General features: G+C 45.0%; 1 protein-coding gene across 2 annotated transcripts in view; it reads right to left on the bottom strand.

The window, feature by feature from the left end:
* MTMR7 (myotubularin related protein 7) overlaps nt 1-21,794 on the bottom strand; it is a 96,824-nt gene that overhangs the window by 55,445 nt on the left and 19,585 nt on the right. Inside the window, exons 2-4 of one of the 2 annotated variants that reach the window (XM_005282077.3) lie at nt 14,104-14,226; nt 11,437-11,599; nt 866-1,023 (exon numbers count right to left, since the gene is read on the bottom strand). In XM_005282077.3, coding sequence (XP_005282134.1) covers nt 866-1,023; nt 11,437-11,599; nt 14,104-14,226 — 444 coding nt within the window. Of the gene's footprint in view, nt 1-865; nt 1,024-9,233; nt 9,324-11,436; nt 11,600-14,103; nt 14,227-21,794 lie in introns of those variants that run through there. The other variant, XM_042841931.2, reaches the window with a different exon arrangement.

Here is a 21,794-nt window from a genome sequence, read left to right as displayed (position 1 = left end):
TGGGATATTTCCCAGGGAATGCCTTACTGCTAAATGATGAACTAGCAATTGGCTGAGCCCTTAAGGGTTAACTCTCACACTCTACAAGGCAGCAGGAATGGAGGGAGGGGAGAGAGCATCGGAGACAGAGACACACACTGTGTGTGTGTGAGAGAGAGATGCGCATTTCCCCTTTAAGTACACTGCCTTGTTAATTAGATCAGCTTGCTGAGACCGCAGCTGCTGCTGCCAGCAAGCTCCCTCTGTCCTGAGCCCTGTTGTGTGTCCCCCCTGCTCTATGGAAGATGGGGTAAGTGGGGTGCAGGAGCAGGGGGGAGGGGGACACCCTGACATTAGCCCCCTTCTTCCTCCCTTCCCCTCCCCCCGCCCGGCATAGCAAGCAGGAGTCTCGGGGAGCAGCTCCAAGGCAGAGAGCAGGAGCAGCACATGGCAGTGGGGGAAGGGACAGCTACAATTGCTAGCCTGCTGGGCAGTTGCTGCACAGGGAACTTAGGGGAGCGGGGAGCTGATAGGGGGGCTGCTGGTCCACCCTGGTTCCAAGCCCCCATCTGCAAGCAGTGGACAAAGCAGGCGGCTGCCAAATGACATTAAAAGGGAGCATTGCACAATTTTAAACGAGCATGTTCCCTAATTGATCAGCAACGTAACAACGAAACATTAACCGGGACGACTTTAAGTGAGGAGTTACTGTACTTCCATTCCACATGGGTAAAACAGAGATAATGAGTCCTTTCTCTCACTCTGTCTAACGTCTTTGGGACAGGGACTGTCTCTTAGGATGCTATGTACAGCACTTAACACCACGAGGCCCCTGCCTTGGTTAGGGTCTCTAAGATCTACTGTAATACAAATTATAATTACACACTTGGTAGTCTCTGTTTACATCACTGATCTGCCAATAGTTATTTGGAACACCCATCCGATTATATTCTTCATTGAGGCTCACAAGCTTCCATCCTTGTTCTCGCTCTTCTTTATCTAACTTTGGGTTGAATGAGAAGCAGTAGAGCTCTTCATATTTCACTGAAAGAGAAAAAAGAGGCAATAAGACAGGACAATAAATCTGAACTGAGATCAAAGTCTCCAAAAGCAAAGCTGGTATGTTATTCTCTGTATGGGATGTTATTCTCTGTTATTCCCATTCAGAATCATATGTTTTGCTATGCAAAAGCCCACATACCAGCATCTAATCACATAGAAGCTTACTTTGAAAGTAGTAGGCTATTCTGCTGTTTGTGGCCTTTTCCCCCCCTACTTGTACAGGCCTGTATTATTGATCTTACTTAAAATATAGGAGGAGGAGCGAGGGCATGGCAGACTCAGGGGAGGAGGTGGGAAGGGGTGGAGTGGGGGCAGGTCCTGTGGCAGAGCCTCGGGTTGAGCAGTGAGCACCCCCAGCACATTGGAAAATTGGCTCCTGTAGCTCCAGTCCCGGAGTCAGAGCCTATATAGGGAGCCGCATATTAACTTCTGAAGAGCTGCACGTGGCTCCGGAGCCACAGGTTGGCCACCCCTACTCTAACACATCACAAGTGCATGTTTCATCCTCTCACTGTATGGTCCTTATAGCTTTTGGATCAAGGATCTTAGTATATAAACAAAATAAAGTACACTGAATTCTGGTAAACTGAGTCACATCTGTTGTCAAAACGTCACCATTTGATAAATCTGTTTCAGACTGTAACTGTCTTGAAATCAAACAGGTTTAAATACAACCCTTGGTTACTTCTATTTTATGTCCTTGATAAGCAGAATAGAGAACAGGAACTTTTTATGTATGGCTTTAATAAAAATGGTTTTCATTTTAAACTTCCATCCTCTTCTGCAGAAAGCATCTACTGAACTTCCATTATAGGTGATTTTTTTTAGATTTAACAGAGAAATAAGGACTAGTTTTAAGTTCCCATTAAATATATAGCATATGGAATCTCGGGGAAAAAACAAAGCTAAACACATCTCTGGCGTCTAATGACATGATGGTTTCCATTAATTAAAAAGCTTGTGTGGTTTGTAATGTTATCACAGTTCCTTGGGGAACTCAGTTCCCTCTTTAGAAACAATTATTAACAAATATGAGGACAGAAAGGAAGAAAAGTTCCCTTGTTAAATCTTTATGACCCAGGCACTGAGCTCAAGATCAGCACAGTCATTATTTAAAGAAAGGGAGAAGAAAGATCACTGAAACACAGTGTGATAGATCAAACTTCATTCTGTGTTTTTTGTTATGGCAAAGCCTCATTTGCTTATGTCTCATTTGCTTATGTACAACTGTGTATAATTGTTAAGTTTAACCTGAAAAAAGTAACTTCAAATAAAAAATTTGGCTGAAATCCTGACATTTATTTTGCACCCCAGTTGCCAAAGTATGCATTAAATTAGCTGAATAAAACTACATTTCAGATATTTCCTTTCCATTGTACCTGCTCACAAAACTAAGTGGAAACTTTCACAACTATATCAAATTATAATATACATGTCTTGCTGGTATGTAAATCTAGCCTGCCTATCATCTCAGGTTTTAATATCATATGATGGTACATAAAGGTTTTACAAATGCATCGATTGTGCCTTAAAGCTTAGTTAACATATACCCTCTATAATATTTAGGGCCTGATACAAACACAGTATTATAGTCATTGAGCCAAATTCTGCTGTTGTACAACTTCAAATGTTACTGTGACACAAAGTAGCCTAAGCTAAAGGGCCAAATTCTGCTTTCAGTTGTACCTGTTCATGCTCCATTGGAAGTTGACAGGTACAACTGAAAGTAGAATTGGACCCTTTAGTTTGGTTAGGCCCAGGGCTGGCTCCAGGCACCAGCTTAGCAAGCAGGTGCTTGGGGTGGCCAAGGGGAAGGGGCGGCACGTCCGGCTCTTTGGCGGCAATTTGGCGGCGGGTCCCTCGGTCCCTCTCGGAAGGAAGGACCTGCCGCCGAATTGCCGCCAAAGAAGCGGCGAGGCTGGGCTGCTGCCGATCGCGATCGCGGCTTTTTTTTTTTTTTTTCCCCCCGCCGCTTGGGACGGCAAAAATCCTGGAGCCAGCCCTGGTTAGGCCACCTTATGTCACAAACTGTTACAATGCATTACACAATATCACGAGAGAAGATGGGATCTTACAGTTTCAGGTATGGTATAATGCAGGAAAAAAGGCAAGTGGGGGAGGGAAAATAGAACCTGACTCAGCCAGAGTTCCTCCTAGGGAGGACAAGCAGTCCACAACTGTACAGCAATTATATTACCCTTCAAGAGGGTGCAGCACTCTGGCAGACAGAAACAGGGGATAGAAAAGTTGCAACCACCAGTATTGGTAGGCCAAATCCCGCTCATTTTACAATCAATCCTATTAACTTCATGTGAGTAAGATTCCCATCCCCCCCACCGTGTCAATGGCAGATGCTTTACTGCTAGAGGCAAAACATGATGCTGCTCTACAGCAATGCCACCCACCTGGTTCAACTGGTGGAAAATGTGACTGGATCCGCAGAGCACGGGATAGCCTCAGAAGGAAAGGGGTGGGGCAGTCCTTGCAAGGGTAGGCCTCTAATCCCCATAGGCACTGCCACCCATTGGCCAGCCAGAGGGAGATAGGAGCCAATTGACTCCCTGTCCTCTCCCCATTAATTTAAATCCTTGCCCAGGATTTTTCATGCCTCTTGTTCCATTTTAGTTGATCCCAACCTCCCCTTCTGTAGTTATAATGTAAGGACTGTGTTTTTAGGATACTGTGGGTCTGACCAATTCCCTGTTTTAAAGGTCAGGAAATATTTTTCCCCATTAGGAAAAAATTGGCAGAAGCCTGGTAGTTTTTTTTTTGGCTTCATGACAGCATCATGGAAGGACAGTTAGGTTCAATAGGAATAGGATTTAGAAGTCTCATCTCAGTAATTTGTAAGAATATTTTATTCAACACAATTTACGGACAGTGCCCAGGGCAAATAAAAGGTCAAAAGGGCCTTTGCCCAGAAATAAAAGACTGGGATTTGACTGTGGACCTTATGTCTGTGGGAGAAGGCGAAAGAGACCTTAAGTCTTTTCAGACAGAGGTCCCTCTTTGGTACTGTCTTTCTCCTTCACAGGAGAGAGGTTTCAGCAGAATGAGCTAAATCCAAGGTGAAGACTGAGGAATGTCTGCCCTGAGTTATGGATATATGATAGAAGGCCTATAAATCCCACACTAGACTCACTTAAATGAGGGAGATAGGGTAGATAAACTTAATACTGGGGAGGGACACTAATAGAGTTGTGGCACCTTAGAGACTAACAAATTTATTAGAGCATAAGCTTTCGTGGACTACAGCCCACTTCTATGCATCCGAAGAAGTGGGCTGTAGTCCACGAAAGCTTATGCTCTAATAAATTTGTTAGTCTCTAAGGTGCCACAAGTCCTCCTGTTCTTCTTTTTGCGGATACAGACTAACACGGCTGCTACTCTGAAACTAATAGAGTTGTGGCCTGCCACTTAAATCCATTCTTTTGTTTGTTCTCATTCACGTATGTGTCCTGCTCAACTTGCTTCTGCTATGCTACCAATGGATCTGCCCAACAGGCATCTTCTCAAAAGCATTACTGGCCACATTTGTTCTTCACTGGGGCATTCCTTAGTACTGCAATGCCAGGGTCAAAAGCCACCTCTCCACGGGCATTAATATACACCTTCTGTCCCTTCAAGGGAAGGAGCATTACAGGATCTTATTTTTTCCAGTCTTGTATGAAAACATGATGAGATCCTGAAGACAGTGGAGTTAACCCAGATTTACATCAGCGTAACCAAGAGCTTAAATTGATTAACTGTTTCCATAACATACTCCAATTACTTTCACCCTACATCACCTAGCATACTCAAATACATGCACTCCAGTGTACATATTCCCTTCACTGGTATTCCAGTTATAGTAAGCACTTTACCAACTTAAACTGCTGCTGTGGCTTGCTATGCAATTTTTTTCTAACACATCAGAGAAAACCAGCTCTAACAAGCTGTCTTGTAGCAAGATGAAAATTAACATTGACGTTGTCAGTTTTGTGCAAACTATAGCAATGTCTCCTTTACACAGAGTTCAAAATAACATTAAAAGACAGAGTTGGACCTTATGCTTCAGACTGGGTTGTTTGCTTCAAAACAGCCTGCATTCAGCATCCTTTCCAATTAATTCTTAAGTTAACAGCACAAACACAGGAGGAGATGCTGGACTCTGCTACAATACTTGGATTCTCACTTTTAAGGGTAAAGGGTCAAAATTACCTTTGGTTGCACAGTTGAATTCAGTATTTTGAAACTGACAGTAGGTCCTAGATTTGAACATGTTCAAAATCCAGATACAGGTGGATCAAAACACAGATTCATTGGTAGACTAAATCACCTAGCTGTCAACCTGCATATTCTTTATACAACACCTGCTCTGCAGCTTTTCTTTGATATCTGGCAATCTGTGTTCAGTGTAGAAAGAAAAAAACATAACAAAATCTGACATATCTGCAAGATATAGTGTAGCCTTTTAGCAACAGCTGTTCGCTGAGCAGGTTACACATTCAAAGCACATTCAATAAGACCCCCAAGTTTAACTCTTTATTAAACATCCTTAAAGCAGGTGTTATTCACAAAGTAATGTCACACCACTGATGCTGTACAGCCAAATCTTTCTCAAACTTCCTTAGGAGATACTTAGCTTAACACAAACTCTTCACTTTTTAGCAATTTTTTGTGTACAGCCAGCACTTACCATTGTGCTCATTGCTCTATTTCCCCATAACACAATCTACATGGTATATGTGGATGAAATATATCTCCTAAAACTGCAAAGCACACACAGCTATTATTTTCTATCCCCCTCAGGGCACACTCTTTTTTTCTGTGTTTGTACAGCGCTGGGCACAATTGAAGCTTATGGGTGCTATCATGATGTAAATATTTATTCCTAATATGTCTAGTTCAGTTAAGTTCATTCTGTTAAACTAATTGTTTCAGTATAAAACTTATCTTGAAAGAATAAGACAACAGGATCATTGTACCCTCGTATTTACCCTAGATGTAATAGAAGTGAAATTGCAAGTACAGACAAGGCTATTGAATTTCATTTTTCCTTCCTTTAACATTTTCCCAGAAATTTAAATACAGAAAAAAGAGTCTGTTTCGTATATTGCAGCTATGATATGAGAACAGTAATATTACACACAAAAGGTCAGGTTTTTTTCTGCACTCCTCAGCTACATTGTGGTTGGATCCTGAGCAGGTGTGAAGCAGGGAAAGGTTCATTTCCCCCTTGCTGTCATTTGCAAATCTGCACACAGCAAGAAACAATTTAGACTAGTACCACTGGCAGAATGAACTGGGGGGAAAAGGCAGAAAATCTCTTCCAGGCTTTGCCATTTAAGCTAGATAAAGGCATTTGAGGCACAGAATGGGATAACATTCACAGGAAACTGTACACTTGTTCACAGCATTATCATGGGTGTTCAAGGTTTTTGTAGTTGGCTTCATTGATGTTCAGCCACATTTCAAAACCGTGTGGAAAGGTTATAACTCTGTTAAGTTATTTGGGGCTTTCCATAAGCGGTAGCCTGCCATCAGCCCCATGCTCCCCAGGCAGCAGGGTGGATAAGAATCAATGATTTAAAAAAAAAATCTGATTTTTGGGATAAAATGCATTTTGAGGAAAAAAACATATCTAAAGATAGTTTTAATTAAGATATCTTTGAGCTATAATGTCTCATCATGGAATAGGGATTATAAATTCTAATTCTATAGTATCAGACAATATATTAATGTAATGTTTAAGAAAACTTTTGTAAATGAGTTCCAATAGTTCATGGATTAGAGACCCAATCTTATGTGGTTCCAGGGGCTTCTTTATAGATTTAGGTTAATCTTTCTATTTACTCAATGAGGCTCAGTCTAGAAGATACCATCAGAGATGCTTAGTTTTGCAGTTCGCAAACTGTGGATTTGTGTATCCAGAGATACATGCTTGTTTATTTAAAAACATTTTTGCTGTTAAATAAATATATAGAGAGGTGAGAAATAACAGACCTCAACCCTATTGTCCCTCTGCAAAATTTGTGTACACAGAGTCAATCCCTTACCTCTTTCTAAAAGTGCGAGGTTTCAAAAAGTTCAATGAACAGAAGATTGTGGAGGTGGAATAGATCTGGACAAGGAGAGAAAGTCTGGAGATAAATGTGAGAAGGGAAGGACAGGCAGTAGAAACAGAAGTGAAACTGTCTGAGCAGCATAGTCCAGAAGTCTTGAGGTCTTTCTGAGTATAGCCTTCATTGATTTGAGATCTACCATACCATTCTCTAGAAGAGAAAACCTATAATGGCAGCAGGCTGTAAAAGAGACCCAGTTTGGGAATATTTTAATGAAGTGCCTCTACCTGTGGGTAAGATAGGCATGTGTGCAAAATGCAAACAGCACAACAAAGAAATGCAAGGCCTGGTCACCCGAATTAAACAACATCATGAGAAGTGTTCCTTCTCAGGAGGAAGCTGCGTTGAAGATGATGAAAGGAACATGTCTGAACATGCAGGATCTTCAGGTTGATAAACTTCTTTATTTCATACTTCTTTCTTAAGGACTGCCTGTCTTCCTTCTGGACTATTCTTGAATTCTCATGTTTGAGCAAAAAAATATAGTTGTTACTCTATGGTACTATCATTTTAGATGCAGTTGTGATAAAAATAAATAGCTGAAATAGGCAGATCTTCCTTTTACAATTTCACCTTTAAAGTAGTACTGTCAGTGAATGCAATGAGTAATACTAAATGAGCAGTATGGTGGTAATAATTAAATAACTGCATTGACTTATTTTGTTTAGGAGAATCCCTCCTCAACAGACAGATCACCTTCAAGATCACCATCATTTTCTATAGTTTCAGAGTTATCTGCCAATGATAGTGTTTTAGTCACATCATGTATGTCACATAGCCACACTATATCATCTGTAGCAAAAAGAAAAAAATCTCCATCACCCAGAAACAACCATATATAAGTTTGTGATGAGAACCAGCAGATTACAAAAAGAGGTAATTGATTAAAAGATTGCCCGGTTTGTTTATGCAACAAACTCTCCTTTCCGTATGATTGAGAATCCACACTTCATTAACATAGTTCAGTCATTAAGACCAGGATACAGTCCACCCAACAGAGCAGATGTCACAGGCAAATTGCTGGATAAAGTGTGTGAAAAAGAAATTGAGCAGTGTGCAAAAGGTGTAGAGGGTAAAATTGTTAACCTGAGTCTTGATGGGTGGAGCAATGTCCACAATGATTCTGTTGTATGTGCTTGTGTGACAACATAAGAAAATGTCTTCCTTACAGAAACAAATGATACATCAGGAAATGCACACACAGCAGAATACTTACAGTAAAAGCTATAACAAACTGAAAAAAATTCTAATGTCTAGTACGCAGCTTGGTCACAGACAATGCTGAAAATGTATCCAAGATGAGAAGAAATTACTTAGAAGAGAGTCCCAAGCTATTAACATATGGTTGCAGTGCTCATTTGATGCACCTCCTAGCCAAAGCCTTCAGTGTTCCAGAAATAAAGGCTAATGCTGTAGAAATTGCAAATGTTTCCGTAACAACCACTTTGCAGCAGCTGCTCTGAAAAAAAAAGTGTGAGGAACCAAGCTAATTCTCCCACAAGACGTGCGATGGAACTCAAAGTAGTGGACTGTTTTGAGCACTATAGCAAGAACTGGCCTAATCTGATGACAGTTTGTGAACAAAATCGTGAAAAAATAGATGGCGCTGTCACAGCTAAAGTTCTCAGTATTGGGCTTCAGAGAAATGTTGACCACATGCTGAGTACCCAGAAGCCTATTTCTGTAGCCTTGAACAAAATGCAGGGAAATAGCTGTTTTATTCCTGACGCTGTTGAAATTTGGAAGGAATTGAGTGAGATCTTAAAAAACGAAATATGCAATAACAGAGTTAAATTACAAGCATTAAAAAAAAAATGGGACAAGCACTATCTCCAGCTCATTTTCTTGCAAATATTCTCAATACATGGTACCAGGGTCAAACCTTAACTGCTGAAGAGGAGGAGTTGGCTATGACATGGACGTCCAGCAATCATCCCTCCATAATGACAACTATAATAAACTTCAGAGATAAGGGTGAACCATTCAAGAAATAAATGTTTGCTGATGTTTTAAAGAAAGTCACACCAGTGAACTGATGGAAATCACTTAAGCACTTGGATTCAGAGACTGTTGAAGTGATAATCTCACTTTTAACAGCAGTAGCTTCTTCTGCTGATGTAGAAAGAATATTTTCTTCCTTTGGACTAGTTCATTCCAAATTGAGAAATCGTCTGGGACCTGAAAAAGCAGGAAAGTTTGTTTTTCTTTTCCAGATTATGAACAAACAGGAAAAAGAAGGTGAAGACAACTGAGTTAGTTGCAGAAGCCAATATTTTAAGTTTCTCATGTTGACCTGGCTGATAGTTGATTTAATTTGTTTGGTTTTTTTAAATATTTCATTTAACTATTTTAGTTAACAATTTTAACAAAAACAAACCTGATTTTAAAAAACTTGAATGTTTAACTAAATTCAAAAATTAATATGCTTGTTTTGTTAAAATATGATGTTTGCTGTTGAAGAAAAAAATCCAGAATACATAACGTTGTTATTTTAGTTAAATAAAACAATGTAAATGTCTGTCTGGTGAAGTTCTCCTCCTAATACAGCAAGAAAATCCTCCAAATATTAATGATTAACCTGTTGAATTGGAGATAGTTCACCTCCCAATGACTTCATAATTATCTGCTTCAATTACCTTTGGTAAATGAAATAACCAAACAATCATTCATTTTCTGATATAGCTGTAAAACTAATCTGAAAAGTTTTCAAACTAAATCACTTTAAAAATGATAGTGTGAACCTTCTAAAAATGAAACCTACATCTATCTCTGAGCTGTGAAGAATATGTATTGTTATAACAACAAGAATGCACTTTTATGTAGAAATCTATGATTAAATCAAGTCTTCCTGACTAGTGATTTAAATCATGATTTAAATCAAATCCACCCTGCCAGCCAGTGCATGCTAGTGACCTCTACCTAGACACGTCCCTGGGCTTTGTTTGTTCTACTGACTGCATTAGGTGTCCCACTATGTGTGCTCACTAGCACTTACTGCCAGATGATGGCTGCCTCTTGTATAGGGTTACCATTCGTCCGGATTTACCCGGACATGTCCTCCTTTTTGTGCTAAAAATAGCGTCCGGGGGGGAATTTGTAAATCACTCAAAATGTCCGGGATTTCCCCCCCCCATTCAGAGCGAGGCGCGGCTGGGAGGGCTGCAGGAAAGTCAGCCGCTCGCATGGGGCTCTGGCAGCCAGAGCCCTTCCCCCTGCCGCTTGCCAGGCTGGACTCCGGAGCAGCTGTAGAGCTCCTCCTCCCCCCCTCCCTCCCTCCCTGCATTCTGAGCCGGCAGCTCCTCCTCCCCGGCAGCCCAGCGCCCCGCTCCGGCAGCACTGTGCAGGGGCAGGGACCGGGTTGTGTGTTGCGCTGGGGAGCGCAGCCACGTGTCCGGCTCGCACAGAGCCCAACACCATGTTCTGAGCAGCAGGGTAAGGGGGCCAGGGGGCAGGAGAAGGGGCAGGGAGGTTCTGGAGGGGGCAGTCAAGAGATGGGGGGGTCGGGAGTTCGGGGGGGGCTTTTTGGGGGGAGTGGAGAAAGTTTTGGGCAGTCAGGGTAGAGGTAGGGGGTAGGGTCCTGGGGGGCAGTTGGGGGGGGGTGTCTTAGGAGGGGACAGCTAGGGGACAAGGAACAGGGAGTCTTAGGTAGGGGGTGGGGTTCTGGAGGGCAGTTAGGAGCAGGGGTCCCAGGAGGGGGCAGTCAGGGGACAAGGAGCGGGGGGGTGGGGGGTTGGGAGTTCTGGGGGGGAGCTGTCAGGGGGCAGGAGTGGGAAGAGGGATCGGAGCAGTCAGGGGACAGGGAGCAGAGGGGTTTAGATGGGTTGGGAGTTCTGGGGGGGGCTGTCAGGGGGTGGGGAGTGGTTGGATGGGGCGTAGGAGTCCCAAGGGTCTGTCTGGGGGTGGGGGTGTGGATAAGGGTTGGGGCAGTCAGGGGACAAGAGGCAGGGAGGCTTAGGTAGGGGGTGGAGTCCTGGGGGGCAGTTAGGGGCAGGGGTCCCAGGAGGGGGCAGTCAGAGGACAAGGAACGGGGGGAGGGTTGGGGGTTCTGAGGGGGGCGGGAAGTGGGAGGGGCAGGGGTGGGGCTCCTCCCATTCTCTTTTTTTGCTTGCTGAAATATGGTAACCCTACTCTTGTATGAGTGTTGCTGGTGGAGTGAGGGGAGAAAAAGATGCTGATATCATCTCACCAGCAGGCAATAGTCCATTAACAACCTCAGCTCCTGTCAAAGGGCCTTCAATCAGGCTAATTGCTTACAAGCATTAACATCTAGTGCTGCGCTCCCCTTGCATACCTGGCCGTGCCAGACGTATTAAAGATATGTAAACATCATGGCAATCTCTTTCCTGAGGTATGATAAGCTGGATGATCTGGAAGTTCTTGCAGCGAATCAGCAAAGGGCAGCCAGTAACAGTTGTGGCCTGTTTCTCGATGGAGGAAATTTGGCTGTGAAGAATCTGAAAAGACAAAAATTGTTTATGCCAAGCAAAAATGACATCTGTGGTAAGGAGAAACACTACACTGATTTCCCATGGCCTAAACAGTAGCAGTGACATTTCAGAGAGTCCTCACAACCCTCCTCATAGCTCTTTCCTCCACTTCCAGGCACAAATGATAAGAGACTGACATGGCTCCTATCATAACCCAGAAGAAAGAGTTCTCTAATGCTTCAGGTATTCAAAGGGTGTTACAAACACTAACTAATTCATGACATCTAATTGCTTTCTTAAAATATAAGTTAGTGGCTATAAAAGAGACATCTCTTTTGATCCAGCTTTAATGAGAAGTTAACAGCACCAGTGATACAAAATAAAAAAAAGAATCTAGGCCAAAACTTTGCCCCTCTCCATTGGCAAAAGCTCAAATATTAGATCTTATTTAATTATACTGAACAGTGAAGGTGAGGATTGGAGGGAAGAAGGACAGAATTTATGGTTAATGTCAACTAAACTATCGCTAGACACTCAGATAGTATAGTGAGGGAGGCATATCAGTACCTAGATAGATATATTAGATAGATTTGATAAAATAGACAGACAAAGTGGGTGAGAGATAAAACAGGTAGACAGATACTAAATTACCTCTGTATGGGGGCGGGGGAGAGAGCGAGAAATAACTGATACTGCTCAGACAGATATTGATAGCAGCATCTTTACCTTCATGCAAGAATACAAATTCAGAGTATCTCAGGATTTCTGCTCTATTCTTCCCCACAGGATACCAGTAATTCAAGTTTGAAACAGTGTTCCCATTGTAATTACTGTAGAACAGAGGTTCTCAAACTGTGGTCTGCGGACCACCAGTGGTCCGTGTGCTCCATTCAGGTGGTCTGCGGACCGTTCCCTCTAAGGTGCACACCTACAGGGCTGGCTCTGGCTTTTTTGCTGCCCCAGGCAAAAAAGCCTCCAGCCGCCGTGCCCCCCCCCCGCCCGTGCGGCAGGGGAGGGCGCCGGGGGGGACGGCGGCCGGAGCCCCGGGGGAAGGGCGGTGAGCCCCAGCCGTAGCCCCGCTCTCCCCGGCAGCCGGAGCCGGAGCACCGCACCGCGTCGCCCACGTCCAGGTGCCGCCCCAAGCACAAGCTTGGTGGGCTGGTGCCTGGAGCCAGCCCTGCACACCTAGGCGACCGCACATGAGAGAATGAAGGGCCATCCACCTAATTAGTGGAGCTGTGTGGGCGTGGCTCCATTAATTAGGTGCCTGGACCCTGGGGAAGATGCACATGTAAGGTGAGATGGTAGCCTTGTGGGGAATAGGGGGTAGGTGGGAGGGGCAGTGGGGTGAGAAGGGGGGGGGGGAATTTGGGATGTGCAGGGCTGCAGCAACCAGAGAAAGAGGTGACTTTCCCCAGCTCCAGGGCTGCGGCTTCCGGGGAGAGATAGCCCTCCTTCCCAGCCTCAACTCTGTGGCTGCTGTGGTGGAGAGGAAGAGGGAGATATCCCTCCCCCCTTCTTCCCAGCCTCAGCTGCTGCAGCGGGGGAGAGAGGACACATCCATCGGATTAGAAAGGTAAGACTACGGATATTAAAATATGAGTTGTGTGCTTTTATTTGTAGAACAAAAAATGTTAATTATTAAGGGTTTTTTTATATAGCATTTTTATCCAAAGTGCTTTCAGTAGTTAGCAAACAGTACAAACAACATTTGGAAAGATCATTAAGTGGTCACTGAGACCCTCAGCAATTTTCAAGTAGTATGTGTAAAAAAAGTTTGAAAACCACTGCTGTAGAACACTTAATATTTTTATGAAGGTCCTTACATTTCTATTCCTGTGTTTCTAATCCCAATTCTCTTATAATTTTTTTAAATTTATCTAGGTAATTAAGTTTTCAATCTAAAATTGGTTTCAAGGTAGTAGCCGTGTTAGTCTGTATCCTCAAAAAGAACAGGAGTACTTGTGGCACCTTAGAGACTAACAAATTTATTAGAGCATAAGCTTTCGTGGACTACAGCCCACTTCTTCGGATGCATATAGAAGTGGGTTGTAGCCCACGAAAGCTTATGCTCTAATAAATTTGTTAGTCTCTAAGGTGCCACAAGTACTCCTGTTCAATCTAAAATTCAGATTCTGAATGACTAAAGAAATATATATTGTCTCAGTTATCAACTTTAAGCTACAGAGAGTCCTGTGGCTCCTTTAAGACTAACAGATGTATTGGAGCATAAGCTTTCGTGGGTGAATGCCCACTTCATCAGATGCATTCACCCACAAAAGCTTATGCTCCAATACATCTGTTAGTCTTAAAGGTGCCACAGGGCTCTCTGTGCTTTTTACAGATCCAGACTAACACAGCTACCCCTCTGATACTTAACTTTAAGCTAATTATTTTACAAATATTAATAGGTACAATGCCATAAATTTACATCATATTTTACTATATAAACTATTTTTATTTTAAAATAAGATAAGATCACCACTACAAGAAGCTTATGTGAAAAAATTAGGTCTAATACATAATCATACCCAAGTTTCTTTACGAGTTTCAGACACATTTTCCACAAAAATAACATGAGTAGCTGTTAAATACAGAGTCCCCAGTGCAGCTTTCCTGGAAGATATACGATCAATTAAGCGGACGTTTTCCACCTAAACAAAGATGACATATAAAGAAAGAAAGTTGAATTAAGACATGAAAGTCTGATTTTACTGTAGAGCAATCTCATTACCTATATTTGTATCCATGACAACAAAGTGAATCAAATATAGTTTTATATGCTAAGACATATACCACATTTTACCATGTAAACAAAGAACAGTAACTGAATTATAGAGGTTGTTCCATTTATAGAATTCATTTTAATTGTTTATAAGACTGAAAATATTTTGAAGAAAATAAGTGACTGAATGAGTGAAATATACAAATATTACATTATACCTTGTACTCAGGTCCTGCCTACCGATTTCATTCAAGGAAATGATCTTTTTATACCATTGTATTTATTTTCTTTAAAAATAAAGCAAAAAGTACATCTGGACTCATATTCTGTTATCAATGCATGCAGCTCCCATTGACCTCAGTGGAAGCCATATGTGCATTCCACTTCCTGTTTTCAGTAATACACATGCAACCCTGTTCAATTGACAGGATGAGTGACTTTAATCTGGAATTTGGGGCAGCTGAAATTAGGGATGTGAATTTGACCCTAAGGATCTTGTTTTGCTTTGCTATGGGGTGGCAGCAGAGAATACAGTTTGTTCCCCACCAAAATCCCACCAGGTAACCATAGCACTACTGTTCTTAGACTAGTACAGAATGACTACAAGGGGAATAATATTGAAAACAAGCAAACTCAACATTAGCATAGCCAAACTACATGTAAATTATGAGGGAAGCTAGCCTCAGCATGGAAAAACTAGTTTAAACACAGAAAAGCACAGTTTAAACCAGTTTGTAACCAGAAAATGTTAAGATAAATACACTCCACAATTCAAAAGTATGACAAGATGTTCCCCAACATCTCCAAAACCAAGTTCATTTGATGCTGTACAAAATGACTGTTTATACATGGGGGCGGGGGGTGGTGGTGGTGTGACAGGAATTTTGGTATTAATAAAATAAACCCCATGATTATGAATGAGCTGCTAAAGAACATATTATGTGTGCATGACATTATCAGTGACCTTCAGCAGACAGCGCTCTTAGGCACTGTGAGAATTTTAAGGAACGTCAAAGGAGATTGAGTCCATTTGACCACCTAAAATGTAGAAATTCTGTGGGTTTAACAAAACTCCTGACTACTAAAACCTATAGAATCGGTTCATGATCAGGATTCTCACCAGATATGCCTGTTACTTTGGGGTATGCTCATTTATTAGGGTTACTCTTCTGAGGTGTCTGTAATTCTCTCAATGTACTGTTCATGTCACTTGTGTTCTCATGGAGCTCTACTTCTGCTGCAAGTTCCCTCCGAATGGGGCTATCCTGCAGGACCTAGGTTCCCCAGGGCTGGGTTCTTCCAGACCCAGAATCAGAGGAACACACATATTAACAGAGTGTGTCTGAGAGGACCGGGTTAATCAGCACTCCCAAGCTGACCCCTTATATGCCACTGGACTCAGCAGACTGGGTCAAGCAGCACCTCCAAGCTGTCACCCTCAGCACATCCCTATCCCCACTTTCACATTACAATTGTTCTGGTAGTAACCCACTTGATGAGCGGGATTTTTGGGCGCTGCAGGGATCTTTTAGCTTAGGCACAGGCACCAACTTTCCTTGACACCGGTGGGTGCTTGTGTCAAGAAAAGCTGTTTCGCGGCGCAAGCGTTGGGAGGGAGGAGAAGCAGGACGCGGGGGCATGCTCAGGGGAGGAGGCGGAGGTGGGGGGGGTGAGTCGGGGAGCTGCCGGTGGGTGCTCCAGCCTCGGAGCACCCACGGAGTCGGCGCCTATGAGCTTAGGTACGAGGAGCGTTGCTGCAGAGCGAATGAGGAAACCAAAAAACACCCACAAGGGGGAAGGAGAGAGAGAGAAGCTACCAGCTTAACCATGAAAGTTATTTATTGCTAGGTAATAACCATAGGGGGCCAAACAAACAAGAAATTATAATATTAGTCAGGAGAAGATGAAGTCCCAATGGAACTGATGCAGATTTTGGATCCAGGCATCAGAACACTTGAGCATGGGTAGGGGATTTTTGTAGAGAAACAACAATGGTTCAAGGAAGAACACTAGAGTTGTTTATGTGTAAACTGATGGCTCAAGGGAGTATTCCAAAGTTGTTTTGTTCAAGCTAGACAATGGGAACTGATCATTCCTGGCTATGGGTGGTGTTCCTCCCCTGTGGCAATCGGGGGAGGTCCTGGACAATTGGAAAAAGGCAAATATAAGTGCCCATCTTTAAAAAAAGGGAAGAAGGAAAACCCGGGGAACTACAGACCGGGCAGCCTCACCTCAGTCCCTGCAAAAATCATGGAGCCGGTCCTCAAGTAATCCATTTTGAAGCACATGGAGGAGAAGAAGGTGATCAGGAACAGTCAACATGGATTCACCAAGGGCAAGTCATCCCTGACCAACCTGATTGCCTTCTATGATGAGATAACTGGCTCTGTGGATATGGGGAAAGCAGTGGACGTGATATATCTTGACTTTAGCAAAGCCTCTGATATGGTCTCCCACAGTATTCTTGCCAGCAAGTTAAAGAAGTATGGATTGGATGAATGGACTATAAGGTGGATAGAAAGCTGGCAAGATTGTTGGGCTCAACACATAGTGATCAATGGCTCGATGTCTAGTTGGCAGCCGGTATCAAGAGGAATGCCCCAGGGATTGGTCCTGGGGCCAGTTTTGTTCAACATCTTTATTAATGATATGGATGATGGGATGGATTGCACCCTCAGCAAGTTCACAGATGACACTAAACTGGGAAGAGAGGTAGATATGTTGGAGGGTAGGGATAGGGGCCAGAGTGACCTAGACAAATTGGAGGATTGGGCCAAAAGAAATCTGATGAAGTTCAACAAGGACAAGTGCAGAGTCCTGCACTTAGGATGGAAGAATCCCATGCACTGCTACAGTCTGGGGACCGACTGGCTAAGCAGCAGTTCTGAAGAAAAGGACCTGGGGATTACAGTGGATGAGAAGCTGGATATGACTCAGCAGTGTGCCCTTGTTGCCAAGAAGGCTTACAGCATATTGGGCTGCATTAGTATGAGCATTGCCAGCAGATCGAGGGAAGTGATTATTCCCCTCTATTTGGCACTGGTGAGGCCACATCTGGAGTATTGCATCCAGTTTTGGGGCCCCCCTACAGAAAGGATGTGGACAAATTGGAGAGAGTTCAGCAGAGAGCAACAAAAATGATCAGGGGGCTGGGGCACATGACTTACAAGGAGAGGCTGAGGGAACTGGGCTTGTTTAGTCTGCAGAAGAGTGAGGAGGGATTTGATAGCAGCCTTCAACTACCGGAAGGAGGGTTCCATAAAGGCTGGAACTAGGCTGTTCTCAGTGGTGGTAGATGACAGAACAAGGAGCAATGGTCTCAAGTTGCAATGGGGGAGGTCTAGGTTGGATATTAGGAAAAACTATTTCACTAGGAGGAAGCACTGGAATGGGTTACCTAGGGAGGTGGTGGAATCCAGGGGTTAAAGTAAGTTGATATGAGCCAGTATGGCGTACCGCTAAAAAGAGGCCGCCACTACCAGCCCATACCCAGCTGACTTTAAAGCGCTGCTGCGGCAGCACTTTAAGGACCCTGCTTAAAGCGCTGCCACAGCAACGCTTTAATATCACTGCCACTTTTGCGCCCCCTGTCGGTGGCCCTGCCCCTTCCACCTGAGGCCCCACCCCTTCTGGGGGCCGAAGCTGGCCCCCGTACCGGTAAGTCTTCGGCTTTACTTTCACCCTAGTTGAATCTCCATCCTTAGAGGTTTTTAAGGCCTGGCTTGATAAAGCCCTGGCTGGGATGATTTAGTTGGTGTTGGCCTGCTCTGAGCAGGGGGTTGGACCAGATGACCTCCTGAGGTCTCTTCCAACCCTAATCTTCCATGATTCCTTGAAGGGAGCTCACAATGCAAATAGAGAGCTTCGCTATTTTGGATACCAATAAAGGATTTATTACTAGAATTGGTCTGATAACTACTGAGTTGGGTGTGTGCAGGAGTAGGTTCATTAACATCTGGAGCAGAGACTCTCCATCATGCAGTGCTTTTCTGGTCCCAGAGTTTGTGAGGTTCTTGGAATCTCTGTTCTCCATTCTGTATGCTAATGGAGATACCTCCTTGTCCCATCTTCGATGCAAATGAGGCTAGGGGAGTTTCCTTAATCCTGTCACCCTTATCCCAGGGGTTTAGGTGTGTCTCCCATGGCCTTTTCATTGCTTTTGTAATCTTTCTTCTGACTGGTTTTGGTTCAAGCAGACGCAGGGGGCGGGGGAGAGGTCTTTCATGAGTCAGACAGACTGGGTACTGTGCCCTGGTTCCCCAAGAACACAGAGCTGCTAGGTAACAGAATTTATTGATGACTCATGAAAATAATTTTAGATAGTAGCTTTCCCCTTTGTATAATTAAAGATTTTTTATGTTGTGAAAGGTATTTATTTAAAACAAAACAAACAAAGGAACCATTTCCATAGTGTAATATTGAGGGATAATAATAATAAATATACCTTACATGCTTAAGGAGCTTGTTGCTTGAGCTCTGTTCTGGAGCTATTACTTTGTATTAATCATCCTACAAAGCATACCTTTCCTAGTATAGTCATGGACAACTCTGTACAGTCTCAGTAACAGAAATACTTCTTTCCTTCAGCAGTGTCTAATCCTGTTTACATGCTTGCTTTGATTCTTCACTCACTTTCCACTCCTTGCATGCCAGCACTGACATGGGCAAGATTTAGGGCCAAAACCACACCAGTCATCCCATTGAAATCAATGGGACTATTTGTGTGTCTTAGGATATGTCTACATGGCAGAAAAAAAACAAACAAATGCAGCCCAGGAAGGAAGGTGAGTTTCAGAGCCTGAGCCCAGACATCTACATGGCTATTTTTGGCATTGTGGCATGAGCCTGAACCTTTAAACCCAGGCTCTGAGACTCACTGTGGTGGGTATTTTCCATGTAGACATACCCTTAGATTAGCTGGATTTGACCTTATTTGTTTTCTTGCATACCCCCCATGTAAACACTATGGACCTACAGATGCAAACTTCAGGTGAATTGCTAGGAATTAAGTCAAAACAGAATAATGTCATCACCTGAGAATCACGTGCACGTAATATACAGAGTGAATGTATTGTTCCACTTTATAAAATATGAAAGAGAAATCAGTGATTTTACACAGAAGCCCTCAAAACCACCCTTTGCCAGTTTGGTAGAAAAATTCTTAAATCATAAAACCCAAGTATGCTCCCACAAGGCCAGTTACAATCTGTTTTAAACAAAAATAAAACTGCTAGAAAGCCTGGATGAAGTCTTTTCCCAGGATCATCTACTTCAAAGGTCACATACTGGGGAAAGGAGGAATGGAAGAAACACGGCACAACCCCAGTAAACATTTAGTATCAAGTAAAAGAGGAGATCCCATGAAAAAAACTAAATGTCATACAAAACAGTGATTGAGATATAAAGTATTTTTAAGCTGCCATTCTAAAAAGAGCCATGTGATGGGGTGAGTGTACCCCATCCAGTGCAGGGTGAATGCACCCCATGAATAAGTTCAATGGACTGCCTTTGGCCTCTGAAGCTCTATTCCCTAGCCCTAGGCTGGCGGCTGTATAGATTTTATCTGAAAGATCCACCTCCACTTCTCCTGTCTACATCATCATTTCTCAAACTTTATGCAAGAGAAGTGGATTTCACCCTGTAAGACCTAGCAGCCAGAGTCAATAGAGTCACCCTGGCTCTCAGGGTTGTAAGGCCTCACGGCCAGAGTCAATAGGGTTGCCCCTTCTCTCAGAGCTGAGTGGCCCAGCAGCCAGTTGGGGAAGTGGGCCATCACCACCTAGGGATGGGGGACAGCCAGGGTACGGGGACCTGGGCCCTCACTGCTCCACCAGGTCCCAGCCCAGAGCCCTATCAGTAGCAAGGATCTCTGCCACTGAGTTAGCAGGGATCCAGACTGAAACATGCTGATTGCCACCTCCCCCAGGGCTACTTCCTAACTTGTCCCTAGGGTTACCATACGTCCGGGCTTCCCCGGACATGTCCGGCTTTTGGGTCTTTAAATAACCGTCCGGGGGGAATTTGTAAAAAGCTAAAAATGTCTGGGATTTCCCCCCGGACGACTATTTAAAGACCCAAAAGCGGCTGACAGGGCAGCCACACTGGTGAAAAGCGGGTACCGGGCGCAACATGGAATGGCCACGAGAGGTGGGTGCGGGCAGCCCAGCTCCCCCTGCCTGGGGCTCCCCTCGCCCGCCGCGGGGCGCGGGATCCTCTGCAGCACTGCCTGCCGCGGGGCTGGGGCTCTCCCGGGGCTCTGCCCTGCACGCGCCCAGCACCCCCGGAGCTGCTCCTGCCTCCCCGGGCTGGCCCCAGATCCCCTCCCCTGGGGGTTTGGGGTCCTGCTGCGGCTTGCGCCCCTCTGCCTCCTCCATGGGGCAGGCAGCCCCAGGGGGTTGAGGCCGTGCCACCCCTTCCCCAGCTTCCCCCTCCAGCAGCCCCCGCACCACCCTGCCGGGCCTGTTCATTCCTCGGCGTCACCAGGTCCTGCCCTGCCTCAAGCAACCCTACCATGGGGCAGCCCAGCCCTGGGGGACTGGGGGAGCCGCAGCAAAGCCCCGCCCAGAGCTGGTGCAGGAGACGAGCGGGGCTCTCAGCCCAGGCTCCGGCATCAGCCTGCAGTGGGGAGTGGACCCGGCATCAGCCTGCAGCGGGGAGCGGAGCCACCCCCCACCGGCTCAGCTCAGCCCGGTCCCGCTCTTAAAGGGACATGGACCCGGGCTCGGCCCGGGAAACATGGGGGTGTCACCTCACCCACCGCCTGTAGGGCCCGGCGAGGGGGGTGCTCGGCACCATAGCTCCCCCCACAACCCCTATAGTCAGCTTCTCTGCAGGCAAAGCTTGGGCTATAGAAAGCATATGGGAGGAGAGCCTGCGATCCAGGGCTTCAGGAGCTGCAGCTGAGGCAGTGAGGAACAGCCCGGAGCCGCCGGGGCCAGAGCCTCTTGGCCAGCCGCCAGAGGGAGCCGCTCAGCCGGGGGTCCGGACTGGGCCACACCTCCTCGCGCCTGCCCCCTGCCACCACCGCTCCCGCCCCAGCTTACCTGCTGCCTGCCTGCCTGTTTCAGGCTTCCCGCGAACATTTGATTCGCGGAAAGCAGGGGAGGAGGAGGAGCAGGGGGGCAGAGTGTTCAGGGGAAGGGGCGGAGACTTTGGGGAAGGGGCGGAGTTGGGGCAGGGGCAGGGCCAGGGCCCCTTGGAGTGTCCTCTTTTTCCAGGACTGCAATATGGTAACCCTACTTGTCCCTTGTAGTTGAGCAGCGGGCATCTCTGGGGTTTCCAGTCCAGATGGCTACCAGCGACCCCGGGTTCTTGTAGACCTCTGCCGCTGTCTGGGTCTCCGCCTAGACTTCAACATCCTTGGCTCCTGCTGTCAGAGTCTCTGGTACTTCCCAGGCTGGAGCCTACAGTGAGCATCCTTCTTCCTCAGCTGTCAGCCCTGACTGAGCTGATCTGCTCCCTTTTATACTATAGCTACACTTGGAGCATGCCCAGTAG

This window comes from Chrysemys picta, chromosome 5, assembly GCF_011386835.1.
Source record: "Chrysemys picta bellii isolate R12L10 chromosome 5, ASM1138683v2, whole genome shotgun sequence".
Taxonomy (NCBI): Eukaryota; Metazoa; Chordata; order Testudines; family Emydidae; genus Chrysemys; species Chrysemys picta.
The sequence above is the reverse complement of the archived record's forward strand: the minus strand, read 5'-3'. Positions and strand labels throughout refer to the sequence as shown.